Genomic DNA, 20,393 nt, shown 5'->3' with positions numbered 1-20,393 from the left:
AAGGCCTAGTGATTGGAAGTAAATTCATTCTAATACAGAACAACTGCATGGTTTCCAGAAAGCCAGAGACATTGTTTCAAGTGAGAAACAGCATTTAGTTAAATCTGAGTTTGAAACACCTAAGAAAGTTACATCAGGTAGTGAACATGAGATGAGTACACAAAAGAAGGCTAATATTGGAACAACAAAAGGTAAAGTAACAACTAAGCAAATAAAACAAGAGACAACTGAAAATGTACAGTCAGGACACATGAGTGTAGGAAAGAAATAAATAAAAAGATGTGCGCTAGTACCTTATAAATCTGATCTAAAGAAGTTCCACAAAACACCTGTTGGAAAAGACTATGTTGGTAGTGGTGGATATAAAATAGTTGATTGTTATTGATCAAGTGTAGCAGCAAAATCTTGAAAGAATGTGTCTGAAGTAGAGATTTGGGTTTATGTATAATAGTTTGAAAGTCATGAGATGTTCCCTGTGTATATGGAGTGTAAGAGACAACTGTATAAAGATTGTATGTGATTGCCTAGTTTAAAGAAAAGTGTTATAAAGACATTCAGTATGAAAAACCATGAGATGTAATGAATGTACAATAAGTTGATTCATATGTGCTTAGGTGATGTATATACTTAAGAAGACAAAATTACATTTAAAGAGAGGGAATTGTTAATGTGGGATTTGTGTATAGATAGTGTTTAAATGAAATTTGTGTCTTGCCTGTATTGCATACTGATTGCATCATCCAGAGTGTGCTATAGTCTGGAAAGAGTTAATTACTAAGAAGCTGTGATGACCTTGATATGTGGCTGGAGCTAGGGAGAGTCCAGACACAAGTGTGTGCATTACTGATTGCATCAGTTCTGTTCTGTTTTGAGTTGAGTGCTGTCGGCCTAGAGTGAGAGTCAAGTCCTGTGTTTGTCTGCAAGTCTGTTTGTCTTGATTATCACTGCTTACAGTAAAACTTTGTATATAGTTTTACTAAGGTCTCTGAGTGTCACTTCATTCTGCGTTCCACTGATTCAATCCAACTACTGCTGCGCTGCAATTACTCTGATAATATAGCACTTGGACAAAGTGAGGTGAAAGAGAGTTACATTTTCTATCCTTACAATATATCACAGCAATTTAGCCAAAAAAAAATTTTTTTTTAAAGCACACATTTTACCCCTTAAGATATGCCAGGTCAGACAGTAGCATGTTCAATTTCAAAGGATAGAAGTTTATCAAAGGTTATTATCAAAGCCACACAAATACATCCTTACTTTCTTTCCTAATAATTCCAGTTGAGGTTTTTCAACATAAAGTTCAGCTGCTCTTTGCCACTCTGACATAGTTTTTAGTGCAGGAAAAACATTAATTCCATCTTCTTGGCTGTCCTGGTATACTTCAGAAACAGGGAGCCCTTCATTACAAATTCTGTAACAAAGTAAATACTGGTTAAACTACTGACCTGTTTCTAATGCACATAATATAACTATGCACTAATGCAGCTCACAAAAGGTCTTTCCCCCCTGACCAGTGTCCCTACTTGCTTGTGAAAGGATAGCATGATGGATACCATATCTATAGGAAGGGAATTCCAAAACCTTGGAATAACCACTGAGAAGGTCCTCTCCTGTGTAGGGGTGAGACAGAAAGGTGTTCCCAAACTACTGAAGCCCAGGGAGTAGACATTCCAACTATAATATTTATAAGGAGATATGGAGTGGGAAGATAATATTGTCTCTGTATCTGAGTACAGTAGAGTCTCACTTATCCAACGTAAATGAGCCGGCAGAACGTTGGATAAGTGAATATGTTGTATAATAAGGAGAGATTAAGGAAAAGCCTATTAAACATCAAATTAGGTTATGATTTTACAAATTAAGCACTAAAACAATATGTTATACAACAAATTTGACAGAAAAGTAGTTCAATACATAGTAATGCTATGTAGTAATTACTGTATTTACAAATTTAGCACCAAAATATCATGATGTATTGAAAACATTGACTACAAAAATGTGTTGGATAATCCAGAACGTTGGATAAGCGAGTGTTGGATAAGTGAGATTCTACTGTACTGTGTCTACAGAGAGAGCAGAAGGTGAGCTGTGTTCTGAAGATTATTGTTGATGCTTTCACTGTACTTGCTTTTTGAAAATGGCAGAGTGATGTTTGTTAGACATAGCCAAAGGCAGTGGTTCCCAACCTTTAATACTCATGGAGTCCTTTTTAGAATCAATCTCGATTACGTTGCTCCTTAGGTCTACCCTATGTCTTACAAGTAACTGGTGTTTAGGAGTAGTGGTCCGGGGGGAGGAAGAGGGAATAGTAAAGGAATGTAAAGTAAGGAGGTATCTAAATAATCTTGCAATGTCAATGTAATGAAATTATATTTTAAAAAAAACTTTGAAATTTACCATAATATCTCAATTTACTATCAGCTACTACCAATACATATCATATTGTCAAAACCTGGCCATACATAAATATTCTTCCAAAGTTCAATAAATCAACCATTGGCATTACAACAGAAATAGAGTGTTCTGGATGTATAGATAGTTGAAAGAAGTCCAGAGGATACAATGTTTGCTCCAGCTTGTATTGTCTTACTAAATATACAATAGCATTTTGATTTGTGAAGGCTGAAGATGTGGGAAGGATTCTGGGAAAGGAGAAGGCCACGAAATGTACACTGGACTCTTACCCTTACTAATTTATAAAAGTACAAATTATATGACTGGCTGGGTGGGTTAATGGGAGTAGTGTATTCCTCACTGCAAGATGGCAGAGTTCCATCTTGTCTAGCTATTGTGAGGCTTCTACTTAAAGGACCCACCTGCAGTGTAAAACTACCAGCAAGTCTCCAGTGTTCTTTAGGACGGGGGGGGGGGGGGGAAGGTTTTGGAGCATGTGATGGCCTCCCACTTTTAGGGGTTCCTGGATAAAATTGATTGTCTAGAGCCAAGCTGACTAGAGCTGGTCTGACTATGGGACAAAACCAACTTTCATCACTCAAAGGGAACTGAATAAAGGAAGAATGTTCATGCTAATTCTCCTGGATTTTTCAGTGGTTTTCAGTATCATCAACCATGATATCCTTCTGAGCCTTCTCTCTGGGATGAGACTTAATGGCAGTAATTCTGCAATGAATCCTGAACTTCTTCAAGAAATAACTCAGAAATTGGTGCTATATAATGTTCCTCAAGGATCAGTTTCGCTCCCTGTGCTATTGAGCATCTATATAAAACCTCTAAGAGAGACTATCTGGAATTTTGGGAGTGGGTGTCACTAGTATACTCTGTCTTTAACTCTAGCCCACCTTTCCTAGAATTCCAAGAAAGTAAGCTCAGTGATAAACCAGTAGCTGTTGTCAGTAATGAACTAAATAAGGTGAAACAAAGTGAAGCTTAATCCAGACAAGACAGAGAATCCTCCTGGTCACTCAAAAGGTAGGTCAGGGCATAGGATTCAGCCTATGTTGGATGCAGTTACATTCTTCCTGAATTCTCAGATGCATAGCCTGGGCATATGCCTGTTCAGATCTGACACTCATGCTCAGGATTTTGCAGGGGTCATCAGTGTGTTTGCACAGCTAAAACTGTTGGCACCAGCTGTGCCCATTCTACAAGACATGGGAGATAGTTATGGTGACACATGCCCTGATTACATCCTATTTGGATTACTGCAGTGCACTCTATATAGGTCTGTCTTTGAAACTGTTCAAAAACTTGAGGAAGTCCAAAATGCTGCAGCTAGGTTGCTAACCAGGACAGGTTATATGGAGCATATAACCTTCTTGCTGAAACAACTCTGCTGGCTACTGATCCATTCCAAGGCAAAATTCAAAGGGACAGTTCAAACCTTCAAAGCCTTATAAAGCTTAGACTATCTGAAATACCATCTCTCCTTATATGAGTCAGCCCAACCTTTAAGATGTGTAGGAGAAGACCTTTTTGAAAAAGCTTGTCGAAGACATATTAATAAACAAGTAACACGAGCTGAAGGTCGAGGCTACTGGAGAGACAAGTGGCCAGAGAATGTTGAGGTCAAAAACAGAGATACAACAGATCCGCAGGTAGAGAAACAAGACACATCAAAAGCCAAGAGATCAAACCTTATCCAGTCAAAACAAGTGAAAAGAGAAGTGAAAGTACAAGCAGAAGAGAGCCAAAGTTTCTAACAACATTCCTGCTATGCAGACAAAAAGGAACTGGGGGTTTAGCAGCAACTATATACCCTTCTTATAATCCTGTCTGGATTACTGTAATGTGTTTGAAAAGTGCTCGGACACTTCAGCTAGTCCAAATAGCTGCAGCCAGGTTGGTAACTGGGGCTGACTACAGGGAGTGGACAACTCCCCTGTTGCAGCAGCTCCACTGGCTGCCAGTTTGTTTCTGGGCACAATTCAAAGTGTTGGTTATGACATTTAAAGCCTTCGGTGGCTCAGGCCCAGGCTATTTGCCAGAGCACAGCTCCTTCTATGATCCTGCCTGGGCCTTGAGATCTTCAGGAGAGGCCCTTCTCTCGGTCCTAACTCCATCTCAAGCTAGATTGGTGGGAATGACTGAGAGGACCTTCTCTCTCAGTGGTTGCCTCTCGACTCTGGAACTCCCTGCCCAGGGAAGTCAGAATGGCCTCCTCCCTGCTCTCCTTCAGGCAGGCCTTTAACGAAAAAGGTTTTAAAGAGCAAGTCAGGGGGTGCTGGGGTTTTAAGCTTGGAATGTTTTTATAGGGTTGTTGTGAGTTCTCCGAGCTGTGTGGCCATGTTCCAGAAGCATTCCCTCCTGATGTTTTGCCCACATCTATGGCAGGCATCCTCAGCGGTGTGAGGTCTGTTGGAAACTAGGCAAGTGGGGTTTATATATCTGTGGAAAGTCCAGGGTGGGAGAAACGTCAGGAGAGAATACTTCTGGAACATGGCCATACAGCTCGGAAAACACACAACAATTCTCTAATTACAGTCATGAAAGCCTTCGACAACACGTTTTTATAGATTTTAACTGTGATTTTTTAATAACAATATTTAATTCTGTTTGAATGTTTGTATATTTGTATATTTTAAATTGTATTGAAATGTTTTAATGTAAGCTGCTTTGAGTCTCCTTGTGGAGACAAAAAGCAGAGTATATACATAATAATAATAATAATAATAATAATAATAATAATAATAATAATAATAATACCACCAATAGGGAGAGTGAGAGGGATTACCATCAATAATGTATCTTTAGAGCTCTAGAAATTTCTAAAGATGTACTGTGCCAGTTTTGTGACTGCGCCTTCGGGGACTGTGGATGATAGTGGTGGGATCAGGAGAGGAAGGAAAAACCCTCGCGAGGAGGGCTCGTTGGAGGATTTGCACCGAAAGAGAATTAGGGACCTCAATGGGGAATCTTCTATGGAAGATTCAGATGGAGAGTCTGTGGAAGAAATGGATGCTGGGGAACAGGTGGTGGCTGAGGAAGTGGACACTGACTGGGCACGGGCACCGGAGATGCCTGGGGAATTGGGGCCCATGGATACTGCTGAACCTTGGGTATCTTCAGAAGCAGATCCCACTTGGTCTGTTTGGAGGAGGGAGGATGGATCCTCAGGTGTGCATGGTGTTGGGCATGGGCAGGATGATTGGAATTCTGATGAAGAATTAGGCACGCCCGATCCACGAGCTTTAGCTGTGTGGAGTTCTGATTCAGATTAAGGATTTGGGACACCTGCTCTTTGGGTGTTGGTGTTTGGACACTCAGGGAGAATTGGGATAAATTGGGAATGTTTGGTCACTTCACTTTGCATGTGGCAAGGTGTTGCTGGGCGCCACTGGGATTCCTGTACGTGTTAAAGAAGACTGGACTGGGACTTTGCTTCAGATGTAAGTTTATCTGGGTTGCTCTACAACGGAGGGCTGGAACTGTGTGGGTTTTCCTGGACTGCGCTGTTATTACTATTTTTAGCTGCTGTAGCCTCCGTTGCCTTGGCTCTTTGTGCCATTTCGTGGACCTTGAATTGATGACTACAACCTCTGGACCTTGGACTGGAATTCGACCCTGTTTCTGCCTTCGCTCTCTGATTGGTCTACCCACGGCTCTTGACTTCTGGCTTGCCTCCTGACCCTGCTGCTGTCTCCTGTCCTGACCCTGGATCAACCTGACGACGTCTCTTCGCTTTGTCCCTTGAGCTCCTGGCATTACCTGCACTCTCGAAGCGGTTTGCTGCTGTTCCTGCTATTTCGACTCCGGACCTGTTTGACGACATCTTCTTGCACTGTCCCTTTAAATCCCCAAAGCCTGTTGCTTGCCGCAGTAAGGGCTTGGAGCCGTACCTTCCCTTTTGCACTGGCTCCAAGTTTGTTTACAAGCTCCTTTGCCCGGTTTTGGTTTCTGTTTAGAGCTTTGTGTTAAAACCGCTAGCTTGTGACTCTTGGGAGTTTTTTGGGAGTTTCCAAGTCTTTGTTTTGTTTTGGCTGTTTTTCCAAGCCAACTTAGTTTGTTTAGAGCTGAACTGAAGCACCTTTTGTTTAATCTGGATTATTTGCTTGGATAATCCGGTTTGTTTGCTAAAGCATACTTTTTGATATATTTTTGTTTGGACTGCTTTAAAACACTGAAAGTTAAGTGTTTAAAGCCATCTTTTGTGTTTGTGTCTATTTTTTGGGCTATCTCTTGAATAAACTCTGTTTTGCTCTCAAATTGGCATCTGACTCTTGACAGCCAGTGCAGTAAAACCATTTGTGTAATTCACAAAGACCACGAAGAACGAACTAGTCACTATGTAGGCATTGAGAATATGTATAGTCACTAGTGCAGTGATGGCGAACCTATGACACGCGTGTCAGCACTGACACGCCTAGCCATTTTTGCTGACACGTGGCCGCATGCCACATTTCATCCTTGACTCCTGCATGGCCAGGTGCACTAGACGAGGATGAAACATTTGCTGTAGTGTGGCAGCTGCCGCTAGTGAACAAAAGGGGCTCCACAGGCCGGGCCATTGCCTCAGTTCCGGGGAGGTGGCTAAAGCCCCAGATGAGGGAGGAGAAAAGGAGGGGGAGCATCGTCCAGGCTGAGAGAAGGAAGGAAAGAGAAGCTGAGAAAAAGAAGTGAGCCGCCACCAGCCACTGCGGCTGGGCAGGGCACAAAGAGAAGCCACTGCTGTGGCTCTGAGGAGAGTTTTTGTTCAGTCACATCAAGCGGCGCCAGCAGTGCAGGCCACGGAGGGTGCCAGGTAAGCTTGGCCTGGACTTGACGGGAGCACCCACTTGCCTGATGTCAGCCAGAGGTGGCTTTGGTGTGCCAGTTGAGCTCCCTCATCCAAGTACGGCTTGCTCCAAATCCCTGGGGCAGCAACGGGGATAGCACCATGTGGAGGGACACCATCCCAACTGGGTCCCCCGGGGATCCAGCCAAGGCAGGGAAAGAAAGAGAGCTGCCGCTCAAGGGCCTGCACCGGCTGAGCGGCGGGCACATTGCTTGGCCAAATCCACTCTTCTGCTCCCTGTTGCCATGGCAACCCATCCCTGACCCTCTTTCTCTTTCCACATGGATCTTCCCTGCAAGAGTTTTCACCTCTTATCCATTCCTATGCGATGGCGGGCTTGGAAGGGCATGGCTCCGAGGGCCTGCACCGGCCGAGTGGCGGGCCACTTTCCTCCCCTGCTGGATCCCTGAGGACCCAAGTTGGGATGGCATCCTTGCACATGGTGCTATCCCTGCCGCTGCCCCAGGGATTTGGAGCAATCCATACTTGGATGAGGGAGCTCAACCAAAGCCACCTCTGGCTGGTATCAGGCAAGTGGGTGCTCCCCTCAAGCCCAAGCCAAGTTTACCTGGCACCCTCCGTGGCCTGCACTGCCTGCACCGCTTGATGTGATTGAACAAAATCCCTCCTCAAAGCCACAGCAGCGGCTTCTCTTTGTGCCCGGCCCAGCTGCAGTGGCCGGTAGCAGCTCTCGGTTCCTTTCCTCAGCTCCCCTTCCCTTCTCTCGCTCAGCCTGGATGACGCTTCCCCTTCTTTTCTGCTCCCTCATCCGGGGCTTTGGCCACTCACCCCAAATTGAGGCAGCGGTCTGGCCTGTGAAGCCCCTTTTGCCACACTAGTGGTGGCCACCATATTCCCTGATGTAACAGGAGGGAGCGGCTTCAAGCAATACGGTACATTAAAAGAGGTAGGGAGGGAGGGAGAGAGGGAGGGATGCTATATTTATTAAAATAAATATAGTGTTCCTACTTCATGGATTTCCACTTATTGCAGGTGGGCCTGGAATGTAACCCCTGCAATAAGTGAGAGAGCACTGTATTAAATATAGTTACAATTATCCATTTTTGTTATTAAATTATAAATATAGCAATATTATGGGGGTTTTCTCGAAGTGACACACCACCTGAGTTAGGCTTGGTATTTGGCAAATTTTGACACACCAAGCTCAAAAGGTTGCCCATCACTGCACTAGTGCATAACTCTAGGTTATACATTTCTTACTTCATACTGAAATGGTGAATTTTAGCCACCATTTTTATCTTATAGATAAATGATCTATAAAAGAAGGGCAATAACAGTCTTCTTCAATCCTAGGTATTTCAATCTCAGAGCAGTCAATTAAAGTACGCCAGAAAACTGAGAGACGAATTACATGTTACATATACTCATATAAATAATATATGTATAATTAGGTCCCAAAAGACCTACAGCAGAAGGAGCAAATTTGGGGGGGGGGGGCGGGATAGAGAAAAAAGAATATGCTGCACTCCTGTATTCATATTGTTGTAATGAGCCTTCAAGTCATTTCTGACATATGATGACCCCAAGATGAATTTATCATGGGGGTTTCTTGGCAAGATTTGTTCAAGGAGATTTTGCTTTTGCCTTCCTCTGAAGCTGAAAGAGTATGACTTGCTCAATATCGCCCAGTGTTTCCATGACTGACACTCAACTCTGTGGGACTCATTTTTGAGATGAGAGATATCTACACAACTGAGCATTACAGAATCACAATATATTACATGAACAGGATTCCTAGTAGAGGCAAGTACTTTCTTGCAACTATTCATTTCTGAAAGAAGCGTTAATCCACAGAACACAGATTTCTGATGTCATCCTCCCAAGTGGATGGATATTGGTGTACAGTGGAAATTAGGTGTGCTGTGCAAGGCTGTGTGGGTTATCTGAACATGCAAAACAACCAACTACCTTAATGAGAAAAAACCTGAAATAAAAAATAACAGGTTTTCCTATAATTTGGAAACTTCTTTTAAACTTGGTAAGATGACACATAACAATCGTTCTCCATTTATGTTAGTGTTGACTCTGAAATGAGGGTTCAAATCCTTTCTCAGCCACTGGTTAGCTTTGGGAAAGCCATAGTCTATTAATATTTGAAAAATGCAATGAAAAACCTTCTCTAAATAAATTTTGCCAAAAAAATCCAATAATATGTTCCCCTTAATATCATCATAAATTAGAAATGACTTAAAGACATGTAACAATTATAATATTTTTAGCCATATATTTCAAAGATATCCTCTTAAGTATTTCAAAGTCCAGTGAAAGAGTAGTTCAGTGATAGACCTTTGCAGGGTTGATGTTATTGTGTGGAACAGAACTTTTCATGATGAATTCTACTTTTAAACAATGAATCAAACAAACAAAATGTGAACATCATGTAATTAGAAAAATACTGTTGAGTCTTTATGGCGATGATCTTATATTCATTTACCTGGGAACAAGCCCCTATAGGATTTCAATGGTAGAAAAACTATCTTACCAATGCTTGTTTTCATCAACACTTCTTTATGAACAGTGTAATATCTATATATATAAAAGGATAAAATTGTTTGTACAGTGACTATAACAACAAAACTAAACGTCCCAGAAATACGAAACTTGGCAACACAATGCAAAAACCTTGCCTCCCGGTTATAACAACACAACCACACCACAAAACCACAATCCAGACCCACAAAACTCACAACGCATCATGACTATAATAACACAACTAAACGCCCCAGAAATACAAAACTTGACAACACAATGCAACAGCCTTGCCTCCCAGTTATAACAACACAACCACACCACAAAACCACAATCCGGACCCACAAAACTCACAACAACGCCTCGTGACTATAACAACACAACTAAACGCTCCAGAAATAAGAAACTTGGCTACACAATGCAAAAGCCTTCCCTCTCGGTTGTAACAACACTACCACACCACAAAACCACAATCCAGACCCACAAAACTCACAACAATGCATTGTGACTATAACAACACAACTAAACCGGATGGCCATCTGTCTGAGTGGTTTGGATGGGGTCTTCCTCCATGACAAAAAGAAAGAAAGGGGTTGGACTGGATGCAAATTACAAATCCCAGCACCCCATGGCATGGAGTCCATGCATTTCAATTAGAGGCCTCTTCCTTTTCTCTTTCCTCGCCATCCAACCCACTGACCCAGTTCCAAGGCTCTGCAGGCGGTAAAGGCTGGAACGGATAGAACGAAGGAGGGAGGGAAGGGAAGCGAAGGAACGCCAAGGACAAGAGCCTTCCCTCTCTGCCTGGAAGGCCAAGAGCAAAAGGGAGAGAAAGACAATTGATCCGGTTATATTTACCCTCCTTTCTTACCAGTGTGTTCTTATCAGCGAGCTCAGGATCAGAGCAGAGAAAGGGAACAGCATAGGAATAAAGGAAACAAGGAGAGCACCCACTCTATCCATCCACTCACCCACTAATAATAAAAACCTACACAGGCAAGAATCAGCCATGCACGGAGGCTACAAGGCCATTCAGTGCTCATCCACCTCCCCAATCCCTAAATTCACAGTTGGCCTCCAAAAAACAATTACAATAATAACAATGACAACAACAACAATAAGAATCAACACCATCACAGGCAAGAAGCAGCCAGGCACTGAGGCTGAGAGGCCAGTCAGTGCTACACTGGGCCTCCAAAGAAACAATACAGTAGCATCTAACTTATCCAACCTTCATGACCACTACAACAACAATAATAATAAACACCTACACAGGCAAAACAAAAAAGAAGACTATTGTACCACAATAAAAATATAAACCACGCTCAGCAGAATCAGACATCATGATTAACAACAAACCAAAGACAACAGAGATCTCAAACAATTATCAATCAACACAAAAATTGAAGAAGGTAACAGACTTCAAATACTACTACTAATGTGAGTATAAAGAAGGGTGGAGGTCACAGCATAAATACAACCTAATATAGACTGACCAACACCACCAGACTAAGCCACCGCAACGCGTGGCCGGGCACAGCTAGTATATATATTAATGTGATGCCTCATGGGCCTTGTAGTCCTGTTCCTAGTGCCATCGTGGCAGATGAAGACGAAAACATGGGGTTTTCGCCGGCTCAACAAGAGCCAGAGTCTTTTCACCTGCCGGATGTTGATGTTTGTACCCAAGAATTCAGTAAAACAGACCTTGGACATTCCTCGCCTCCGTTCCCTAGGAGAGAATCCTATTGTGCTGACAGAGGAGTCAGGGAACAGAATCGCAGGAGTTTACGGATTGCAGCCAAACAACAGGCTGATTAGACCTGCTTCCCTTGGGAAATTCTAAGGAGTCTTGCATCTGGACAAAGTTGGGTTTCGCTTCCCGTTCTCTAGGGAAAGAGGTTGTTGGCGGGAAAACGAGACCCAATATAGGTGCCTGACACGGGAGAATCTTTGCGGAGTCAACAGAGCTGCTTCAGGAGTAAGATCGTGTGTGGACTTCGTAACCCCAGTTCCTTGCTTCCCGGATCAAGAATTCAAGTACTGCCTTGCCTTGCTTTTAACCACGGATCTAGTTCCAAGAATCACTGTTTGCCTTGTTCCTAGTCACGGACCTTGTTAAAGAACCAAGATTATATTCAGCCTTGTTGTCAAGTTGCCTTGGACTCCTAAGACTCTGACATTTCCCCACACTATTGCTTGGCAATAGTGTGTGTTTCAGTATTGGATTTAAACTTTGAACTCTAATATCATTTATTGGACAATACATTTTTGGACTATATTTGACCTCATTTGAAAGGTCTGCTTCTGAACTATATTCTTCACTTGTTTTTATTACTTTTATACATTTCCTTAATAAAGATATTAGATAGAGATTGGCCTCCGTGTATGGTTCTTGGTGCCCTGCTGCCAGGGGTCTGACAATTAATGAGGCACTTTATTATGGAGTAAACAACAAAACCACTGAACCCAATCACACCAAATTTGGCCACGAAATACATAGTCATCCAAGCTATGTCTTTCAAACAAAAAAACCCCTAAAAATATAAAGCCCAAATTAGAGGAAGAGAAAGAACTGTTTTTTCCCCTTGCTGCCAGTTAGAAGGGTAGGCTCCGCCCACTTCATCTCCTAGCAATCCACTAAGCCCCAATGGCGCCTGGGCCTCTTTACTCAGGCCACTGTCTATAAAATACAGATTATCTGATTTGAACTGGATTATATGGCACGATTGGTTGATAAAGACTTAAAATAGTGTATAACTACTGAAATAATGTATAAATATTAAAATAAATATAGTGTCCCTACTTCGCGGATTTTCACTTATTGCGGGTGGTCCTGGAACCTAACCCCAGCGATAAGTGAGGGAACACTGTATATAATAATTACTGTGGTATAATAATATAGAACAAAATAATCTCTAAAATCAGGAGAGTAAATAAAGAGCAACACTCTGAAAACAGGGAAATTCCAGAAAGGAAACAACCTGGGCCAGCTAACACCTCCCAACAAAGGATTCCCCCAGGCAAGAAGCAGACAGCCTTTGAAGCTGCAAGGCCATTAAATGTTAATCAAGGTGGCTAATTGCAGCATTCATACTTGTCACACTGAAACTATTAATTGCTATTCAACCTGGCCAACCAAGAATTCCACAAGGTAGAAAACCCCCAGGCTTTGAAGCCATGAGGCTATTCCGTCCCATTCAACCTGGCCAACGAAGGATGCCGCTATGTAGAAAGCAGCTAGGCTTGCAAGCAGCAAGGCTATTCGGTGCTGTTCAACCTGGCCAACCAAGATTTCCCCTAGATAGAAAAACCTCAGGTTTGGAAGCCCCGAGGCTACTCTGTCCCATTCAACTTGCTCAAGGAAGGATGCCCCTATATAGAAAGTGGCCAGGCTTTGAAGCAGTAAGGCTATTCAGTGCAATTCAAATTGGCCAAAAAAACTATTCCCCTAGAATGCAAGAACCCAGCCTTCAAAGCAGCAATTCTATTCCATTGTATTCCAGCTCACCAAAAAAGGATTCGAATAAGAAAAAAATGGCCAGGCTTTGAGGCTGGAAGGCTATTCACTGCTATTCCACCTGGTCAACAAATGATTCCCATAAGCCACAGCAACGCGTGGCTGGGCACAGCTAGTAACATCTATAACTCAGTTTCACTGTAAATCAGCTCTTCTGGCACTGCATTTTCCTCTGATGTTACTGCTCTTAACACTCTATATAACCAAGTGTACATGTAAATGTTCATATATGTGTATGTGTACTGTACACACAAATGCACACTCTTGCCAAATGAGAGAACCCTCCTTGGAAAGCTAATGAAATGTATTCTAGTCCTAATTATATAATTGAACTTTGGTCTTGTTTGGTTCTAAATGCTAAAAATTACAAAACAAAACAGAAAAAACAGATCAAAATGCCAAAAAGGGTGAATTTATCCTAAAGAAAGAAAAACAATGATAGAAACAAGCTCTAACTTTTCTGAATACTACATTTAAATCACACTTATTTTCCTTGATGCATGCTGACAGTGACATCTACTGGTGTTTCACAAAATCCTCTTACTAGGAATTATAGGCAAATGTGCTCAGCTTCTGCAAGTAAATGATTCTAGATCAATATGGTCAAATATAATGATTATGCATTGACTTGATAGATTATTCTCAACAATAAGGTCCCTTATGACAGCTTTACAATTATTATTTCTGTGTCTTTGATTATTCTTGTGCATTATTTGCTTTATCCAGAAATCCGAAATCTGAAAAGCTCCTAAATCCAATTTGTCTACATGAATGGCTGAAATAGTGACACCTTTCTTTTCTGATGGTTCAAAGGACACAAACTTTGTTTCATACACAAAATTATTTAAAATATTGTGCACAAAATTATTTTCAAGTTAAGCGTACTCATATAAGGTATATGTGAAATATAAATGAATTTCGTACTTAGAGATGCACTATCTCCAAGATATCTCATTATGTATATGCAAATATTCCAAAATCCCCACAAAAAATCTGAAATCCAAAATAGTTGTGGTCCCAAGTATTTCGGATAAGGGATACTCGACTTGTAAGGCAAGTGACATTATGAAACAATACAATCAAAACTTTGCATTAAATTATTGATTGGAAGTAAGCATGTTGCATGAAATTGGATTCTCTGCAATCAATGAAAGTGATAATCTCCAGTCATTATTCATTCTACATGTACTGCATCTTGACCCCAGGCTTATGTTCTGCAACTTTTGTAACCATCAATTCATGTCGCTAAAAGTCATTACAGAACTTGTTGTTCATGACCCAAAATAGTGGCAGAAGCTCAACATTCTCCAATATGGCAATCCAGTTTTTAGCAAAGTATGTTTTTTAGGAGTACCCCATCAGTCCTCCTGAAACTCTCAGCATTTTTCAGCTTTATGGTTTTGTTAGCAGTCTTGACAAATATACAAAGATAATAATGAACATCTACAGACAGGAAATAATACACCAGCATAAGAATGATACTACCACGGGCATGGCTCTCCAGACTCTACAATTAGATATAGCTGTCTACTAACTAAACAACTTTCCATTGTTCCAAAGCTATAGTAATGTCTGTATTACAGGGGACATTAAGTACAAGGGTATCTTTTGCCAACAAATCCCTAAGTACAGATTAGCTCTTAACATGTAACTGGAGAGCAATGACTAGAATAACCAGTTCTATTTATGAAACTAGGCAATCTGTATCAGTTGTCACTATTCATGACTCATTCTTCTTTGCAGGATATCAGCCAGAGCACATAGACCAGAACAAACAGAAACTGCAGACAGACACAATGGCAATGAAACTCCCTTCACTAAACAGTATTTATTATATTATCACCCCCAAAAAGGGTCAAGCCCAAAACAAAATTTTAATAAAATTCCCAATGGGATGTAGTGAGCAACACAAGAAATGAAAGTCAGGGATGGACAACATAGAATCTATGGGTCACATGTAGCTGCACCACCATCTATTTTGCAGTCCCTGTGGCCACCAGCATGGCTTCATTTTCTGCTGCACAAAGATCAAAACTTCCCCCTTTAAAAAAGGCATGCTCCCCATAGATCGTGTTTTAAAGGGGAAAGTTATTGTTCTAATAACATAATAATAATAATAATAATAATAATAATAATAATAATAATAATAAAAGGTAAAGGTTTTCCCTGACATTAAGTCCAGTCGTGACTGACTCTGGGGGTTGGTGCTCATCTCCATTTCTAAGCCGAAGAGCCGGCGTTGTCCATAGACACCTCCAAGCTCATGTGGCCGGCATGACTGCATGGAGCGCAGTTACCTTCTTGCCGGAGCGGTACCTATTGATCTACTCACATTTGCATGTTTTCGAACTGCTAGGCTGGCAGGAGAATAATAATAATAATAATAATAATAATAATAATAATAATAATAATAATAATAATAATACATTTTATTTCTACCACACCACCATCTCCCCGAAGGGGCTCCAGCCAACTAACAAAATACAGCAATGTGTTGCATATAGACAATACATAAATATAAAACAATCAAACCATAGAATTAGAATCACATATATACATAATTACAATGTAAAACATTAAAATTTATAAAATGCAGTCATAGCTGTGGCTAAAACAAGTTGTTTTGATTGACTGTTCTACCCTTATAGCTGATTTTAAAAGAATTAACAACTGTCAGTGCTTTTAAAAAACCTATCTTTTACTTTAAATGCAAACTGAAATGAACTTTTGGTTCAGTCTGAAAGCACCAACTTTTATTATACAAAACCCAACCTGAACAGTTCATTTTAAAAAGCTATGGAAGCATTTCAACCAAAACATAAAGTGAGACCTCTGCTGTCACAAAACATGCAATGACAGACAACATAATCAATGCCACATAGACAAATTCTCTCTCTCTGCAATATGTTGCATTTGTTATGTTGTATGCTACTTTGAGGCCCGCTCTGGAAGAAAAGCAGTATAGAAATAAATAAATAATATTGTTTCAAAATTCTAACATTCATATAGTAATCTGAGAATTAAAATATTTTTCTTTAAGTACTGAATTCTGGATAAAAATCTACATATTAGCTTGGATCCAAAACAAATTGGATTTATCTGACTTCATACTGTATGAGAAGGTGGCATCTCAACCAGATCAGTACTGCAATGAGCATGTGAACCAGATGGTTATGTTTCTATAACTATACTGCAAGCTGGATGAATTATAAAATAATTAGGCAATCTGTTCATGCTACTCACCAATTAAAATATATATTGAACTACTTTAATACTGTTCTTAACTACCATTACGTCAACACTGACTTGTAGTAATCCAATGACTTCAAGTCACTCTGTCATCAGTCTCTCTGCTGAGGTCTTACTAATTTAGGGCTGTGGATTCCTCGATTGAGACCATATACCTGTAATAGAAACTTCATCTTTTTCTGATGCATTCTACCTTGCCAATCTCTACTGTCTTTTCTAGTGAATCATGTATTCTCATGATATGTCCAAAGTATGACAGCCTCATCTTTATCATCTTGACTTCTAGGGAGAGTACAGCCTTTTTCAGCTGAATTATTTTAATAGACTCTTTGAACTAAAGGGGCAGATTCTTGTCTCTATCATGATGGTGAGCTTTTAAAATCTGGAATCTCAATGCAAAGGTAACCTGCTCTATCCCATACAACTGTTCAACTGCAAAGTCAAAAGAAAGAAGTTCTCAAAATTTCACTACATTCGCAAAATACAGTACCACAAAAAGAATTCCCAATTCTTTTCTTGATTATGGATCTGAAGGTGAAATACTGCTAATGTTTTTTTTCTCCTCCCCCATCTGCCTTCAACATCTTTACCAGCATCTTTACATCATCAGGCAGCACTCAATCTGTTGCTGCCTTGCAGTTGGTCTAGGACTGGACAAACAGGAGTGTGACAGAGTCAGAAGTGGCCCACGCACTGAGCAACAGCTAGTTCTGAGAAGACAAAAATGCTTTAAAGCATTGCACAAACATGTGCTTGAAGGGGATGACGTAAGCCACTGCATTTCAGCATTAGGCACCAGGATGGAATGGAATGGGCACATATATGTGAAATTCATCCAGCTGCTCAGCAGATAAAGAAAAGTGCATGAACTTGTTGTCTGTGCATAAGAGAAAAATTTATATATAGCTTTATTACAATACTCTGCTACCCTTGAAGGGAATCTTAGCTATTCCTACCTTTCTCTTTCCATCTCATCCTCAAGAGCAGCAGCAGCTGGGAAAAGCTCTTCTGATTTGTAGTTGACAAGATTAAATGGTGGTAATAAAATATTATGGCCTCTTTTGTCTAGCGTATGGTGTACTCTAGACACAAACTGCAGATCAACAGGCAATACACATTCAGGACAAGCTGTACATAGAAGATGAATAAGTGGGTAATCCACATCCCTGGAAAGAAAATAAAGTTCAAGTTAATATTTTACACATGCAAATATTAACTATAAAGGTATGGTACTGCTAGATAGTTCAGTCTTAGAAATATTAGTTTATTCGGAAAAGAATCTCAACTGTAATTATCTTAAGGCAAGTGTCCATAGGACTACTGTTTCTGTGTGTCTTCATGTCATTTCTGACTTATAGCAGCTATAAGGCAAAGCTGTCATGGGGTTTTCTTGGCAAGATTTGTTTAGAGGGGGGTTGCCCTTAGTGTTTTCAATAATCTAACTGCAACATCACGCTGCTTGTCCCAAAAATTTAACACTGTTACAAATTAGAATAACTCTTGAAGGCCTCTCTGCACATGTATTGACAACATGCTTCTAACACACATTAGATTTTGCACACTATTTCTGCAATTCCCACAGTAATTCAACATTATTTTAATCTAGAATCATTTCAGACTCAAAGTCTATTAATTTTCTTATCAAGATTTTCATGATAATGAACTGTATACATTGTGTAAAAATCTACAGTAAATCATATTCTACAGAAAGATTCTGCATCAGAGAGTTGTAATGCCACTTGACTGATCATCTATTATTTAACTGTGTGTTGTTCACATTGTCAAATATTCCATGAAACCAATAGGTTCCTTCAGTGTAACTGTCAAGAGTCAGACGCCAGTTAACATACAAAATCAAGTTTATTCCGAAGATAAGCCAAAAAATAACATAAACACAGGAAATATCCTTGAAACACTTCACTTTTCAGTGTTTCGAGAGTAGATTGGACAATAATAACTCAAAAACGAGCCACGCTAATTTCCCATGCTGGCATTCAATAAAAAACTAAATAACGCTTCAATTCAGCTTTGGAAAACAAATAGAGTTAATTGCTGGAAAATAAACAAACTAGAAAAGCAGTAAAGCTGCTTCCACGGTGCAGATAAGCCGAGAGCCTCAAAGGGATGATGAATAGCCGTCGTCAGAAGAATCCAAGGTCAGGTCAGGAGGCAGCAGAAATTCTGAAAGACAAACCAATAGTCAGAAGCCGGGAGTAGCCGTCAGTCAGAGAGCGTAAACAGAAGCCAGGTCAAATTTAATCCAAAGTCCGAAGAGGGTGCAGTCATCCAAAACAGGTCCACGATAAGACACAGCGAAAGCCAAGCTAGATGATATCAGCAGATTCAAATCATAGTCCAAGTCCAGTCTTCATGGAAACACAGAGATCCCAATGGCGCCTCAGCAACACCTTGCCACATGCAAAGTGCAGTAGCCAAACATTCCCATTTTATTCCCCTTCCTCCTGGGTGACCAAACACTCACACCCAAACACCAGGTGTCCCAAATCTACTCAGAGTCTGAACTCCACACAGCTAGAGCTCGTGGATCTGGAGTACCTAGCAATTCGTCAGAGTCCCAATCATCCTGCCCACACTTAGCCCCATGAACACTTAAAGAACCATCCTCCCTTCTCCAAGCATCCCAATTGGGATCAGCTCCTGCAGAAACCCCAGGTTCAGAAGTATCCATAAGCCCCAAAGGCCCAGACATCTCGGTGGCTGTGCCCATTCAGTGCCCGCTTCCCCAGCCACCACCTGTTCCTCAGCATCCATCTCCCCATCTGAATCTTCCTCAGAAGATCCCCCATATAGCTCTCTAAGTCGCTTCCTGCGCAACTCCTCCAGTGAACCCTCATCACGAGGGTTTTTTCTTCCTCTTCGAATTCCATCACCATCAACCATAATCCCCGAAGGCGCAGTCACAACAGTAACATATCTTGCTTTTAAAAAAAATTGCACTTTGATAATAGCTGACAGGAGTGAAGATAACTTGGTTCTCAAATACAGCCGTAATTTCAGAGCAGGAACTACAAACATATATATTTCAATTTTTTTTGTTCTTTAGAAGTGGTAACTTGTGGGCTGAGCAAGAGGGCACCTCCTCTCCACAAATGCTGGAACTGATCCCTTGCTTGGCCTCTGAGTCACCTGTGTTTCCTTCTGTGTAAAGGTTTTGTGTGCATGCTTTATTTACTTGTTTATTTTATAAGTTTTCAGTTGTTTGGACTCTCATTGGAGTTCTGGCCTAAAAGCCAAAAAATATAATCTGTTCAGTATCACTGGCCTGCATTTATATTTATGCATCATTATTAATAATAATTTTATTTCTTACACGCCTCTCCTCATGGTTCGAGGCAGCTAAAAACACATAATCATTATATAAAGTACAGATATTAAAATATTTCTACAAAATACATATATTAAAATACACATAACAATGATTAAAATATAGTGAACACAAGACACAAGTTTAAAATTCATGATCACAACTGGCTGGATGAGCCTGTCAGAAGAGTTGGGTCTTCAGTTGTGTCTTAAATTCTGACAGCTCATCTAGCTGTCAGGGCTCTTCTGGCAGGTCATTCCACAGTCTTGGGGTGGCCTATGAAAAGGTCTTAATGATGACAATCGTTAGATGGTTTCTGGCAGACTGGAGTAGCCTTCCGCCGCCAAGAGGACCTCAGTGTGCAGGGCAGATTGTATGGGAATAGGTGATCCTGTACTCAAACCATATAGGGCTCTAAAGATCAAAACCAACACTTTGTACTTTGCCTGGAAATTAATTGGTAGTCAGTGGTGTAACCTTAGGATAGGTGTAATATGCTCATGCCTAGATGGATGCCATATTTTGAACCAACTGGAGTTTTCAAACTTGGTACAAAGGTAGCCCAATGTAAAGTG

At 40.8% G+C, this 20,393-nt stretch overlaps 1 protein-coding gene across 5 annotated transcripts in view; it reads right to left on the bottom strand.

The window, feature by feature from the left end:
• The window catches only part of ttc6 (tetratricopeptide repeat domain 6), a 136,935-nt gene that overhangs the window by 81,903 nt on the left and 34,639 nt on the right, over positions 1 to 20,393 (bottom strand). For all 5 annotated transcript variants that reach the window (XM_062968299.1, XM_062968298.1, XM_062968297.1 and 2 more), the window contains exons 10-11: positions 17,450 to 17,659; positions 1,261 to 1,414 (exon numbers count right to left, since the gene is read on the bottom strand). In XM_062968299.1, coding sequence (XP_062824369.1) covers positions 1,261 to 1,414; positions 17,450 to 17,659 — 364 coding nt within the window. The remainder of the gene's footprint in view (positions 1 to 1,260; positions 1,415 to 17,449; positions 17,660 to 20,393) is intronic.

This window comes from Anolis carolinensis, chromosome 1 (assembly GCF_035594765.1).
Source record: "Anolis carolinensis isolate JA03-04 chromosome 1, rAnoCar3.1.pri, whole genome shotgun sequence".
NCBI lineage: Eukaryota > Metazoa > Chordata > Lepidosauria > Squamata > Dactyloidae > Anolis > Anolis carolinensis.
Note: the sequence above shows the minus strand (reverse complement) of the source record. Positions and strands in the feature narration are given on the sequence as shown.